At 39.6% G+C, this 14,281-nt stretch overlaps 1 protein-coding gene across 1 annotated transcript in view; it reads left to right on the forward strand.

Moving 5' to 3' along the window:
* AGBL4 (AGBL carboxypeptidase 4) overlaps positions 1-14,281 on the forward strand; it is a 907,448-nt gene that overhangs the window by 721,624 nt on the left and 171,543 nt on the right. The window contains exon 10 of the mRNA XM_062004362.1: positions 3,333-3,447. Within this exon, the coding sequence (XP_061860346.1) occupies positions 3,333-3,447 (115 nt within the window). The remainder of the gene's footprint in view (positions 1-3,332; positions 3,448-14,281) is intronic.

A 14,281-nucleotide genomic window follows, 5' to 3' on the forward strand; every position in this document is an offset into this window, starting at 1 on the left:
TTGTTTTACTGCTTTTAATTGGAGAACTTTTCCATACTGCAATGTTCCTGAGTAACACCATTCCATCATGTTCCCCATTTTATTTTAATGTCACTTGGAGAGCTAATACTTAGTCATTGGGCTATTTTCTCCATACACAGAAATTTGTTTTTAAATAATACTTGTCTTATTTTTCATAGCTGATGTGACTGATTCAGATTGGATTATTTCATTTGACCCAAACTGGGGCTGCGGTTCGAAGATCCTACCAATCCGTGGGCAGCCCTTTTTTTCTTTAATAGCAGACTAATTGGCAGACCAATTAATCTGCTCATCTGTGAAGAGAAAATTTATAGCAATAAGTAGTTCTATTTCCAGAAGTCATTCTCTAAAGTAACATTACAGTGGCCTTGTTTACTTCATGCCCTGCAACATGATCCAGTGCTTCAACAGTAGCACAGGTCAATTAGTGGACAAATTAAGCAATTATTAGCCACTAACAAGGGTGACTGGCATCATTACCCTTCCTGTTTACCAGCAAACTGTTATTTTAATACAAAGATCAACAAATAAATTAGGGCATCTGTTGTATTGCCATGTCTGCCTTGAAGTAAATGATATTAAATGGGCTTTGGTTGCTGCCAAATTCTTAACCTCGGCCTAATGAGATCCACTGATATGTCTCTTGCTGATTATAGCAGCTGTAAAATTTAGTTTGTATTGATTTATTAACAGGAGGACTAAGTTCTCTGCAATGGTATTTTTTAGTAGTCTGATATCTGTCTTTTTACTTTAAATATTATTGATCCAGAGACTATTGGGTTCCTCTGAAAGACAGAGCTGTTTGCTAATTGTATATACTGTTTAGATGCTTACAATTATTTTATGGCAAGGTCTGTATATGTAGTTGTATGCTTTCACTTGATACTTCTCTTGTGTTCCTTAGAGCTGCCTTTTCTACCAGTTTAGACTTACGTGAGTCAGTTATTTTGAACTATTGCTTTATGGTTTTATCATGAGATAAGATTTCTTAATATTTGTCTCCTAAATAAAGTACAGTAAATCTCTTTGGATTGGTTGAACTTGGCTACACTGCCCCCTCATAGATTGTGGCATATTAGGAAATGCTGGGTCTCATTTACCACTGAGCTGATGGGTGAAGTGATGACCATGCACAAAATGTGTTACTGATGTCTTTTCCATTGCAGCTGCTCTGAGGGATCGTATCTGACTTAGGAGAAAGTATGTCCTGGACATATTGAGTTCTGAATAGTTCATCCTTCCAAGTATTTTAGAAAACACAAACAGATGTGATATTTTGAGTCTAGTTGCAAGCTCTATAAAACTAAAACTAGCATAGTGCCTGGAACTAAGTGTGGGATTATAACACTTCAAGTTCGTTTTGAGCCCTCCAGGTGTATGTACTGTGGATTATGTTTTAGACACTGCCAGAAAACAGTTAGAAGAGCAATTTAACATAGCTAAGTCTTTCATGTTTGCATACAGTTAGGAAACCTGGTTATTCAGGATCCAACTGTGTCCCTGTCATTTCTACATGTTCTTGCTGTTCTATAATGAACAAAAGACACAAGGCCAGCCAAAAAGCAGATCAATGTTCAGTTTCCTTCATTGAGAGGAGGTAATTGCAGAAACATTTCCTGAGCAATATAATTATGTATATGCTAATTTGCCTTAGAAATTTGGGTTTAGTTTCTTCTCAAGTAGAAGACCTGGTTACAGAAAGAGACTTTCTCTTCTTCAGGATTAGTCACTAATAGATGAAAAAATTGCTGACGTTTACAGTCAATGACATCTTAATCATCTTAGACATTTCAGAAGTCTCATTTATCCCTATGTGCCTCAGCAAATTAGAATTCATTTCAAAGCAACACAGGTTCAGTTTTGTTAGTATTTGAAATACAAAATGGGCCTTAGGAAATAGGCTAAATGTAGGAGTTGTACAGAATATGAGATTTTGGTCCCATCTTTAATGTATGTTTCAGCCAAGCTATAAACAAGTGTGTTTAACCTGGCGTGTACTGAGATTTTCATTTCTTTGTTTATAAAGATTTTGATTGGATCACAAAAAAAATCAGGTCTAAAGTCAGCTTTTTTGAAGTCAGCTAGTTAGCTCATGCCATCCTTTCTACATTGAATTGTTGCTTGTTATAGCTATTCCCTAGGGCTTTGCCCTGTCCGGTGTTAAACGTTTCTGATGATGGAATTCCACTCTTCCCCTGGAGAGACGATTCTGCAGTCTAATAGAGCTCGCCATTAGTGAAATTTTACTGATGATCAGCCTTAATTTTTCTCTGCTTAATTTTATCCTGTTACTAGAGTATAGTGATTGATTTATGCTGGGGAAATTTAGTAAATGGTTCCTGCTTCACAGGATGGACCTTACAATAAATAGCAAATTGTCATGACCTATCTGTGGGTGTCCTGAGATTACACAGGAACTCAATTTATCTTGACATTCATTCCCTGGAAGCTATTTCTGTCAATGCCAACTCAGTGGAGGAATAAGCGATGAATCTAACTGCCAGACTGCCCCAGCTCCAGCCTTGGAGCAAGGAGATGTTTAGTTGTTCCCTGAGCACAAGGCCCAGAGGCCGGAGGTCCTGTGGGGTCTGGTGCTGTGACTGTACCTGAAGGAAGGACGTTTAGGATCTGGTTCTCCTGTCATTTGCCTTGAGTCCACATTGAAGGAGCTTCACTGAGGAGGTGGAGTTCTTCCTGGTTTTATGAGTGTAAAGTAAGAGAAGATTACAGCCTTATAAATTCCAGACTATCAATTCCACAGTTTCCCTGTGCCTGCTACAGAGTTTATTTAATGCTCCTAATTTTTGGGAGTCGTATATCACTTTGTACATGCAGATGATCTGAACTCTCTGTTCATTTGTCAAGGATACGTCTGAGCATATGCTTAAACATAATTTGAGGTGCCTCAGCTCGACAGATTGGCACTCATCAGCTGAGCTGTAGTGTGTGCCCCATGCATGCTGGATATGTAAGGGTGCTAGGATTAAACTAGTAGGTTTTACTTCATTTCACTACTTGTCATTATGGCTCAGCTGAGAACCTCTTGGTGGAAACTTGATTGTGTCTGATGATGTAGTGCCCTGCACCATATTGTATAGTGAAGATGGACTAAAGCATTTATCCTTAAAGTTCTTATTTCTGGAGTTTTAGAAGGTAACAGTTGGTTTGTTCTGTTGCAAGCAGGAGCAGCACCAGGAACCAAAAGGAACGATCATTCTAATCTTTTATACATGAGATTTCAGATAGGTATCCGGAAATAATTGATGTCTTAAACCCCACTCTCCCTCAAACTCTTCTTTCATTTTTCTCAGGTATTATTGATTTCCTTGTGAGCCAGCATCCTATTGCAAAGGTACTGAGAGACCACCTGGTCTTCAAGATTGCACCCATGCTCAATCCTGATGGAGTGTACCTAGGAAATTACAGGTATGGCATGGAGTATTAATCTGTGTATTGTTATACCTACCATATTCACACTGCTCTGTTTTGTCACTGAATTGCACATGGCTTGTTTCGGTTAAAAACCTCCAGTTTAAGAGAAATTCTGTGGCTGCATGCTTCCTAAAGTTCCCATCCAGGAAAGGTTTGATTGCTTCAGGAGGTAGAGAGAAACTCTCCAAGACAGCAGGGTATCTGCTCTGCAAGTCTTCTCTAAGTGTGGGAGTTCAAGTCAGCTTAGAGTTAGACCTTAGCTGTGTTTTATAAATGCATTCATTATGCCGCTCATCAGCCTCTATGTAAATGTGTCAGTCAATCACAGTTCCCTTCTACTACCCAGATCATCCATTAAAGTCACAGATTTCAGTCCATTATTGTACTGTAATAGATAGGGATACATGGAATGGAATAATCATTCCACCCTACGCTAATTTTCCGTCATTTTAATATTTGAATTACTGCTTTACCACCTCCTCTGTTGAGAATGTATTCAGATAATCTTTTGTTTTCCCTAAAATTGTTTGCTCTTAATGCATTTATTTGCAAACTAAATGTGCTGCTGGAGATGATAATGAAAAGCAGTTGATTAGTTGATGATTTGTTTGTGGGGGCAATTACATATACCACATAGTTCTCTGCAGAAGCCCCTGAGATATGTAATATACTGTATTTGGTTTTGCTTACAGTGCAAGACTAAATAACACAATAGACTGTAGCCATGCTACCTTGAGCTTTGATCTAATTAGGTGTTGCATTGCTAAGCAGAATAAGACTGGGTTATTTTGTGGATAAGGAGACCACTGAGGAAGAAACTAGAAGTTGCAGAAAATGGTGCTGCTGGCTGTTCTTTGTTTTGATATGTGTTGCTTAGCCCTCATGTGCTTTGCTACTAACTAAACTGGAATAGCAGGCAATTGAATTCAACAGTGCCTATATTCATGTTTTATAAGTAAAACTTCTGATGATACATGGTCTCCTTCCAGCTATACTGATACTCCCTCAACTCTTGACAAATCCAAAACCACAGAGAGATATTGCAATAGCAGCATCTGACAGCAGTAAGAAGTTATCATAATGATGTCACTAAAATGGCTGCAGGATCTAACACAACATCATTTTGTGCTGTTCCAGGTGCCCTGCTCATTGGCAACTCAACTTGCAATTAGTAGCTTTTGTTTTCCCCTATAAATTCCTTTGCCCTGTAGGCTTTTCACCTGCACCATTATTTATACTTTTTGAGAGGCATGCAGCTTTAGACATGCATATGCCTCATAACTTCAACAGCCTTTTGGGAACCCTGGTATTACGAAAGGGCATGTGAATTCATTTGCAATTGCAGAGCCTAATGGCATAGTATTGTTTTAGCTTTTCATGATATGCAGAATTTTCATCTCTCCTGAACTAAAGAGACTTTTAATGAGGTAGTTGGAAAAGCATTTGATTTTCTTGCAGTTCTTCACTTTATTTACAAATGGCCTAACGTAACTAATAACTTAAAAATGAGGGTAATAAGCAAAATGCTACCTATTATCTTGAGAAGAATATTAAAAAGCCTAGTAATGTGCCAGAGATGTAGTTAACTAGTGCTTAGCGAATAATTTACAGCAAACACTTTATTTCCTGCTCATACAAAATCCACAAGCACATCACATTTTATTTGCTTGAATTTACTGGATGACTTTTTTCAAAAACTCTAAGGATCAGTTGCTAGTGTTTGAAAATTTTACTCTGAGGATTCTCTGTGATTGGCCAGATAAGTCTCTTTCATCTCCTTTGGCCTCTGTTCAGATTAGCACATAAACAGGACTTTCATAAGACTTAGGCATAGCGTGGTACAACACAGATCTATTGGTTGAGGACAGTCCCATTGCTTTTATAAGCAAGGTCTGTGGTGACATATGCAGTGAGAGCAGTTTTAGACATTTGAACTTCTACTTTCTATCATCTCCCTCTTTCTCAAAGCAACAGCCAGTGACCATTTCTTCGGTTCATTGAAGGTTCACATGTAGAGCTATGCAAGCTAAGATAATGAAATGGGTAATTAAACCTCATGCTTAAGTTTGTAAATTGATCTCCCACCAGTGTGAGAGATTCTTCTTACTCCATCGGTACACAGCCCTGTACAATTGGAAAGTATACCATTGGATGCACTTCATTGTGCTCAGAAATCTGAGGCCTGGTGGGCACCACTAAAATCATGAAAGAACACGGCAAAAGATGTAAATATTTGTGAGTTTTCTCCATAACATTAATCTCACCCTCTCTGGTGCATTAAACTGTGAAACAGTTCTGGAAAATGAAGTAAAACTGGTACTGGGAAGAGAGAATTCTTGACTTTCTTGTCTGATTGCAGTATAGCATTATCATCTTCTGAACCTATTAACCATCCCCAGGGATGTGGGGTTGGACTAAAAGAAAAACGTGTTCTTGATTTAAAAGTCGTGCATCCCCAGGCTTGGCCTGAACTTTCCTTTATCGAGAGCTTATTCTTAAGCTGGTATTCTGCAGCTGAATGCGGAAATGTGTCCCTGCAGGCAAGATGACTGTACCACACTGTCTTAGATTAGTTCCAATTTGTCAGCCTCACCTTCCAGAGATGAAACCCTACGCTGACACTGAAAGGGATATGTTTCTTAGTCTGGGCAGCTCTTCACTGAGGTATCCCAGAAATGTCATGACAAGGCAGTTGAAATACCCTGATCATTCTCTAAAGGCTTTGTTGCGTGATCCAATAAGTCTTCCTGTTCCTTGATGTTTCAGTCCTATTGGCTAGCTGCGACACTATCAGCCTTCAGTAAATGAAAGTCATGAATTAGCTGAAATGTTCTGACTGTCATCACTACAATATCCTCCTAGCTTGATTGGAGAGACCGTAAGAGTTTGCGTGAATGGGGAGAAGAGTGCACACAATGATTCTAATCCTTTCTTGTTTCACTGTAAGGTATGACATTTTTGCAGTCAATACAATCTTTATGCTTGCTTATGGGAGGGGTTAACAATGTGTTAAGATGGAAAGGAGGACAGTCCTTCCCAGACTGGAAAGCCAAATTCACCAGAAACTTGAGAACTTCTGGAGAGAGTCCAGCACAGGGCCACCAAGATGATCAGGGGAATGGAACTTCTTTCATATGAGGAAAGGCTGCGGGAACTGGGGCTGTTTAATCTAGAAAAGAGGACACAGAGAGGAGATCTGATTATAATTTACAAATATCTAAGGGGTGGGTGTCAGGAGGCTGGGACATTCCTTTTTTCGATGGTATCTAGCAACAGAACAAAGGGTAACGGGATGAAGCTGGAATACAAAAAGTCCCATTTAAACATAAGAAAAAACTATTTCACTGTGAGGGTGACAGAGCAATGGAACAGGCTGCTCAGGGGGGTTGTAGAGTCTCCTTCCTTGAAGGTCTTCAAGATCTGCCTGGACATGTTCCTATGTGACCTGATCTAGGTGAACCTGCTTCTGCAGAGGGGTTGGACAAATGATGTGTCAAGGTCCCTTTCCACCCCTACCATTCTGTGATAAACAGTGTCAGAGCTCATGTTGCAATGAAAACTGTGTTGGGAAGAAATGTTTTAGACAAATGGTATCTTTTTTTTCCCCAGAAATGCAGTTTTATAAGGACTTAAATGGTTTGTGGAAGTGAGGTGCATCTGGCAAATTGGGGAGCTGGGAAGATCTGAGAAACATTTTGAATAATTCATATCAGCATTTTATAAATGACAGTCTTGTCTTGCTTAGTTTTGGTTTTTTTTGTTTAATTGCATGATTTGTTTAAAATCTGGCCTTTTGAAAAGTCTGAAATACAAACAGAAATACAAACAGAAAAGCAGGCTTTGGACCAGATGAAATATTTCCAATTTATCCTGAATAAGTTTTCGTGGATTTTATTTCTGTGACTCTTGAAACAGTCAAAAGTTCAACATTGGTGTTCAAATGTAATTTATGAGGATAAAAAGAAAAGATTAATGATAAAAGATTAAACTAATCTTATGACAGTAAAAGAAAACGTGGACTTTGTTCAAATTATTTTAGTTCTATATCAGAGCTGTATGTCATAACAGTGAGGAGTATTGGTTTTGCTCTTTCATGATATCACTTTGGAGGATATACCTATGCCTGAGTACATACACGTATATATGCACATTCACAGTGATTGCATACATTATGTGGTTCCTACTATCACTTGTACAGTTGTGAGACATGGCTGCTCACGTGCATATTGTCATTTACACAGTGTCTCGATTATTTTTCACCTATTTTTCTAGTGGGGAACTTTTTTTTTCTTGGTTTCATTTAATGCATATGAAATTCATACATTACCTTGACTTGAAAGCCAGAGTATCCATCTCAGGTGACAAGATGAAGCTCTCAATGGAGTTTATTTTTCCTAATTAGGCATTTGTCATTGTGTATTCTATATAACAACGTATAAGTAAACAATCATGGACCTTTTGAATAAATTTATTGGTTTTATTTATGTTACTGGGCATAAAAAAATCTATAATTACCAGGTACAGCCGCAATATAACTGGTATTTAATGACAATTACTTTTTGTTACCATAGAAATGAGTCCAAAGTAGTTACCTATAATTTCTCATTCCCAAACCTCACACATGTTGTATTGCAGTATTACCATAGTAATTGCCTATTACTCATCATAAAATAAGCAGTTACCCAGAAGATATCAGGATAGTGTGAAATTTCTCATCTCCTTCAAAACTTGCAGCACATGCTGCTTCTCGTCTTCCCTTAGTGGGATTTTTGCCTGAATGACAAGAACGTCCGTTGTACATTAACTCAAGGGAAAAGGGATGTGATTGAGAGAGAATTGTACTCTAAAAATACACCAAGTCAAGAAAAGTATGTTTCATCCCTTGAAAATATAGAACAATTTCTTATTATTGAGAACCAGTGATTTTTCAATCTCAAGAAATGGAATTTGTTTCTTGCTATGAATTTCCAATTTTATTTTTTCTTTTCCAATTCAGTTGTGACCAAAACAGAGGCTGTACATCTTAAGGGGTCTGTAAGAACAGTTGTGCTGTGCCAGACCTCACAAGCCCAGTAACCACTAATGCAGCAGTGGACAGTGCTGCTCTTCTTGTAAGAGCAGGAGATACTCGTTAAGACACTTTGCCCCAAATACTTTACCAGCTTCCAGTGCTTTTTGTTTCATCTGTTTCCTGAGCTCATGGGATTTCTGTCTGCTCAATGATGTGCAGCCAGTTTAGTTTCCTAGTACTTGCCTACTTTGCCCCCAGATGGTAAGAGTTAGGTCTCTGTCTCCTCTGGCCTGAGGCTGTTCACCTGCTTCACCAGTGCAGGAAACACCACCCGCTTCAGCCTGTCATGAGCTTATAGAATAATAGAAACTTTTAGGTTAGAAAAGGCCTTTAAGACTACCAAGTCTGTTAGTCTGGCACTGCCAAGTCTCCTACTAAACTATGTTCCCAAGTGCCACATCAACACAACATTTTTTAATATCTCCAGAGATGGAGACTCAACCATTTCCCAGGCAGCCTGTGTCACCACTTGACAACCCTTTCAGTGAAAAATTTTCCTAATAACCAATCTAAACCTCCCCTGGTGCAACTTGAGGCTATTTTGTCTTGTCCTATCACTTACTACTTGGAAGAAGAGACTGACCTCTCACCTCACTCCAGCCTCCTTTCAAGGTAGCTGTAGAGAATGATAAGGTCTCCCTCCCTTCAACCTCATTTTCTCCAGGTTAAACATTTTGTTTCTTTGGATGTACTTCATGGACCTTTCAGTGCCCTTTCTTGCCCCTTGTTTGTTGTCTTTAGATTGCATGTTATTGAGGACAAGAAGTGTCTCTCTATGTCTGCCTAGATCACATTTATCAACTAGGGTGACTAATGTGGAGGCAAACAATGTTCCCCTTTGTAGTCAAGACTAGAGGACAGGCAGGCCATAGGTGGTGGGTGCATTACTGACCCCTGGTAGAGTGGTGGTAATTTAGTTCTCGTTTCCTCTCTTTCCCGTTTTGAAGCTAAAAATCCAAGTTGTCTTTCCAGTGCTTCAGTTTCTTTTTGACAGCCTGTTGGATTAAAATTACAGCTGTGACCAAGACCAAACAACATTATGGGGAAAAGTCAAACATGAAGAGAACTGCCATGGTGAGGGAATGCCCATTTCCTTGTAATGCCTTCTCCCATGGGCTGAGGGAGACGATGAAGTATAACAGAAGGTTTCTCCTCCCCTAGCTCTTGATTGGCATTGAGTATAGGTCAGAAATTTTCCCTGCTGGCTTCCTCTCATGTCCTATGTGTGTTTGCATCTGTTTTGGATCTCCCAACTAACGCAGTGTGCCAGGATGGGACCCTGGAAAGCAAAGTATGAGGTGGACCTGTGGCTGTGATCTGCAGCTTGCCAAGGAGTCAAGTGAGCAGCAGAGGCTTTCTCTGGTCCATGCATCCACCTCATTTCTGTTTTTTAAATGCTTGCAAATTTTCTTTCCTCTGTGGCTTTTATTGCCCAGAGAGTGGTGATGATCATAAGGCAGTTACAGTGGTTGCTTTTGTGCTCACCATTACTTAAACCTTCTGTGTAAAAAGGTGTCATTCCTCTATCTTGAAACAAATGCTACGTTTGCAAAAGGGTTCCTATCTATTGCCATTGAAAATGCTCTTTATATTGATGTGGTAACTGCTCAATTAAACCATATTACAGCTTCTGAGTATTTTTCAGTTGCTATTGATGTGACAAATTCTCTTGCGCAGAGGACTGCACCAATCAATAGAATCACTATATGCACTTTAACAACAAAGCCACATGCCTTGGGCTTCCAGTTGAATCTGAACCTTTTAGTAGCATTAAATAAAGCTGTATTTATGTTGCTTGTGGTGCAAGGAAGAAAAAAATGAACCCAACCTAATTTAATACAACTTGTGGAAAGGGTTTGAAGGCAGCATTATGGGGCCATTTTCCCATGTGATGAATACGTAACTAGTGTCAGAGCTGCTATTTTGTTGTTGTAAGTGAACCCTTCTCACTTAGTTAGATTGATCGGGGGCTGCAGAGTAGCCTTTTATTTTTAGGCAAGCAGGGAGAGAAGTCATAATGAGAAATATTGAAATCATAGCTTTTTTTATACCTGCCATTATTCCACTGAGAATGAGACATGATGTCCTTAAAGAGACAGGGCTATTTATTTTCCATTTAAATAGCACCATTTGTGGTTATTACCTTAGAGCTGCTATGCAGAGAATAAGCACCCAACTCATGAATCCAAGCCAAGTGAATCAAAGGTTTGTACCTAAGTGCCATTTACAGCTGAGTTGCTGCAGGAGCCTATTATTGACCTTCACTGACCTTATTTTTGGCATGATTTTGTCTTCCAGAATGTATTCATCATTAACAGGGTTCTTAACGTCAGTTTGGTTGAAATGTTTGTTTCCTTTTCTCACCTCCTGAATACCTTCTCTTAGATCAGAATAATCCCATTGTGGTTTTCATAGCTTTACTTTCAGTTAAGTAATAAAACATATTGAGTTGCTTCTCTGTTTTTTCTTTCCTCTTTCTAAACTCTGACTTACATCTCAGGTGACTTGAGTTCTTGTTCCAAGTAGCAAACAAAGGACCAAAGTCTCCATTGGGTTTTTTCTTTTGGTTGGGTTCTGTGTTTTGTTTGGATTTTTTTGTTATTATTATTTTTTTAATTCTCCAAATGACTTAGTAAACTGCAGCCAACTCCCTGTAGACCTTTGTTTTGGTTTACCCATCTGCAGTTTAGGAATAATTAGGTCTCATATGTCTAAAATTAGCTGTGAAGCTACATTTATTAGTGTTTAGAACAAAACTAAACCAAACAAACATATTGCATTCCTTGGCTTTGAGGCACTGTGTAGGTACCAAGCAGTATTGTTTAGAAAAATTACATCTTTAAATGTAAGCATGCAATCAAAGCAATGCTTTATTGTTAGTTTTGCAAGTGAGAGAAGGGAGAAACATGCTGAGTTGGTCCCTGTTTAATGTCATAATGAGCTGAGCTCTATTTCTCAACCAGCAGTTGCCAGGCTCCAATCTGTGGCATTTAAGAGCTGATACAAAAGAGAGGAGGGCAGCTCAGAAAGGGCTATTTGCCAGTGTTACATTTCAGTGCTGGTTTGTATCAGAAGGGTTTGTCTTTGCAACAATTAAGTGAAAAATGAAAACTACAAGTCTATGGGAGAAATATTTTCCTTAACTCTGGAAATGACCAATTAGTGGTTAGATTCTGAATGAGAGGACACCTATTATTCCTTCTAGGTGAACAACCTAAAGAGGGAGAGCAAGGAAAGTGTTTCACCTGCTCTCTGTGAGCAAAGGGAGGCCCAGCATGTGATTAGCACATATCTCGGGTTTGGATTGTTCCACCCTAAACAGCATCTGAGAATCTTTTCCAACGTAACTAACATCCCTTTCCCCACTACTACCCCACTATTTCAGCAACATCTGCTCGCTTAGACCTACAGATTTGCCATCTGTCAGGGAAGGCAGCTGCAGGATTAATTCTTAATGAAGAGCTCTCTGAACAGAGAACCTGGGCTTTTCTGAAGTTGTACCCATATACACAACATCACCAGAAACTAGAGATCGCTCCCACAGTCTCTCCAAAAGTCTCCTTCATGTACTGAAGTTTTATTGTGATATCCAAGCAAAGAGTTCAATATTCCCCTTCAGTTCACTGGAGAAGGATTTATCACCTACCAATAGGAAAGTCCTGTCTTCCTGTTCCAACTGCCATTGTGGGAGTGTGGAGGAGGAAATCCCATCCAAGTTATTAGGAAAACAATAGCAGCCTAAGGGAATGTTTGTTTAGGTTGCTTTTTAGTTGTTTTCTTTTCCTGGATGACATCTGTTCTGTTCTTTTTTTTTTTTCTTTTGGAAATTGCAGGCAGAAAATGATGCCAGCTTGTTTTGTCATTTATAATATTAGTCCTAAGGGCAGCGTCCTGTAACGTTAAAATAATCCTGACACAAATCTAAACAATAAACATCCATTATCTAAACCAATAATGTATTAATAAAACAACATTAAATAATCTGAAGATGTACACTGCTTTTGGGGAGTGTGAAAGCAAACACCTGCCCAAAGTTCCAACTCACATGTCTTGAGCAACAGTTTGACTCTCAGACACTGTAGTTTCTAGGCATAGAAGAACCTTGTTTTCACTCCTTGTAGGGAAGTATTTTTAAGTGGTTCAGAGTGGTGATGTTTCCTCTTCTCTGTTTGGAAGTGATACTTTTTTTTAATCTTTGTTCTCATGGCTAAATGTTGAGTTTCAGGAGCTTGCAAGGTGTTGAGCTCTTGAAAACTAGTCCTGGTGCTCATTTGAAAATTTAGGCAGTGACTGGAAAGGAAACGTTTTATTTAGCTACTAGTATGTAAATCTTTTCTGCTGAAGAAGAGAGAGATTGGAGATTGATGTATCTAAGGAAACTGTGTGCTGATACCGAAAGGGACAGTTCAGTTCTATTTTTCCTCCTGGTTATGAATCCCTACCATCTCCTTTCTGCCCAGCCTGGTGTTTGTGTGGTATATCTCTGAGCCAGAAAAGGACCAATCCTACAGAAACCATCGTGAAACAGTTCTCACGTGGCTCCATGTAAGGCCAGAAAAATGGGACCAAGACAGGAGAGAGCTTGGGTGTGGATGGGCTTAAAGTAATTTTGAAGCAGAGCCCAAGATATAGGTGGCTGTTGAGAAGTTATTCTGAGTATCTTGGAAAGCCAATGGTAGTCAGTGTTTTCTTAGATGGTTGTTGATGTGATTGAATGAAATCATGTCTATATGATCTCTTTCTTAGGAATCTTATTTACTAACAGTAGCAAGCAATTATTTATACTACTTGGTAACAAGTTGGCATGTCCATTCAGGAAAATAGGAGCTTTATGGTGGCAGAGGCTGGAAGTGAGCTGTTTCCATGCTACTGTTATACCCCATTATGTACACACAGTGAAAATCTGTCCACAACATCTTCTCTCTCTCCACTCCCTATTAAACAGGAGCCATGATAGCTGTGCTGACATGGCAGAGGGAGCAATTAATCTCGTAACAGATTACTTCTCTGCTGCCCCTGGCATCAGGCAGAGGGGGGGATGTCAGGGTAGTCTGGAAGGAGGTAGATGTGACAGCTGATTGACAGCTGGTGGCTTTGCCTGGTTGGTGCCTAAGAGTGGAGGAAGGTCCCTCTGCCAGCATGGAAGAGTTGAGATCAGAAAAGGGACGTGACACTTCTGGACTCACAGTGGCGAGCCACAAAAATCTGAGTTGTTTGGGCCAGTGTGAGTGGGACACAGGTATTCTGATGCTTCTTCCCCTCCCAGAGTGGAAAGGATGTGTATTAATAGAAGTACAAACAACTTAAGCCACAGCTACTCAGTGTTAACGCAGGTCCTCAGGGAAGAGAAGTGCTTGTTTCGGGTTGCGCAGATCATAAACCTGCTGCCTTGTGTGGTGCGTGTGCTCTGAATACTAATGCCCCCTTTCACTTTACTGACACAGCCATTGAGCTGATGGATTGTATAGTTTATACAATGATAATGGGTGGGGAAGGGGAATCTCATCTGTCTCTTTAACCAAAATATGCACAGTAAATCCTGCCTATTTGCAGAGAGAACAGCTGGATTTCTAATAACACTGGAACGCCGTTGTGGTGGTCAGGGATAAGTTTAGCTGCCCCCTCCCTACCATCACTGCCATTCAGACATCCAAATGTGTGCAAAAGGACTGGAGCTTTCCAACACCCTGAGGCTAATGCAGCAGTTATCCTGGGAGTCTGCCAGCTCTATTGGATCTAGGAAAAGCCTGAACCCCT

Source organism: Colius striatus, chromosome 10 (genome assembly GCF_028858725.1).
Source record: "Colius striatus isolate bColStr4 chromosome 10, bColStr4.1.hap1, whole genome shotgun sequence".
Taxonomy (NCBI): Eukaryota; Metazoa; Chordata; class Aves; order Coliiformes; family Coliidae; genus Colius; species Colius striatus.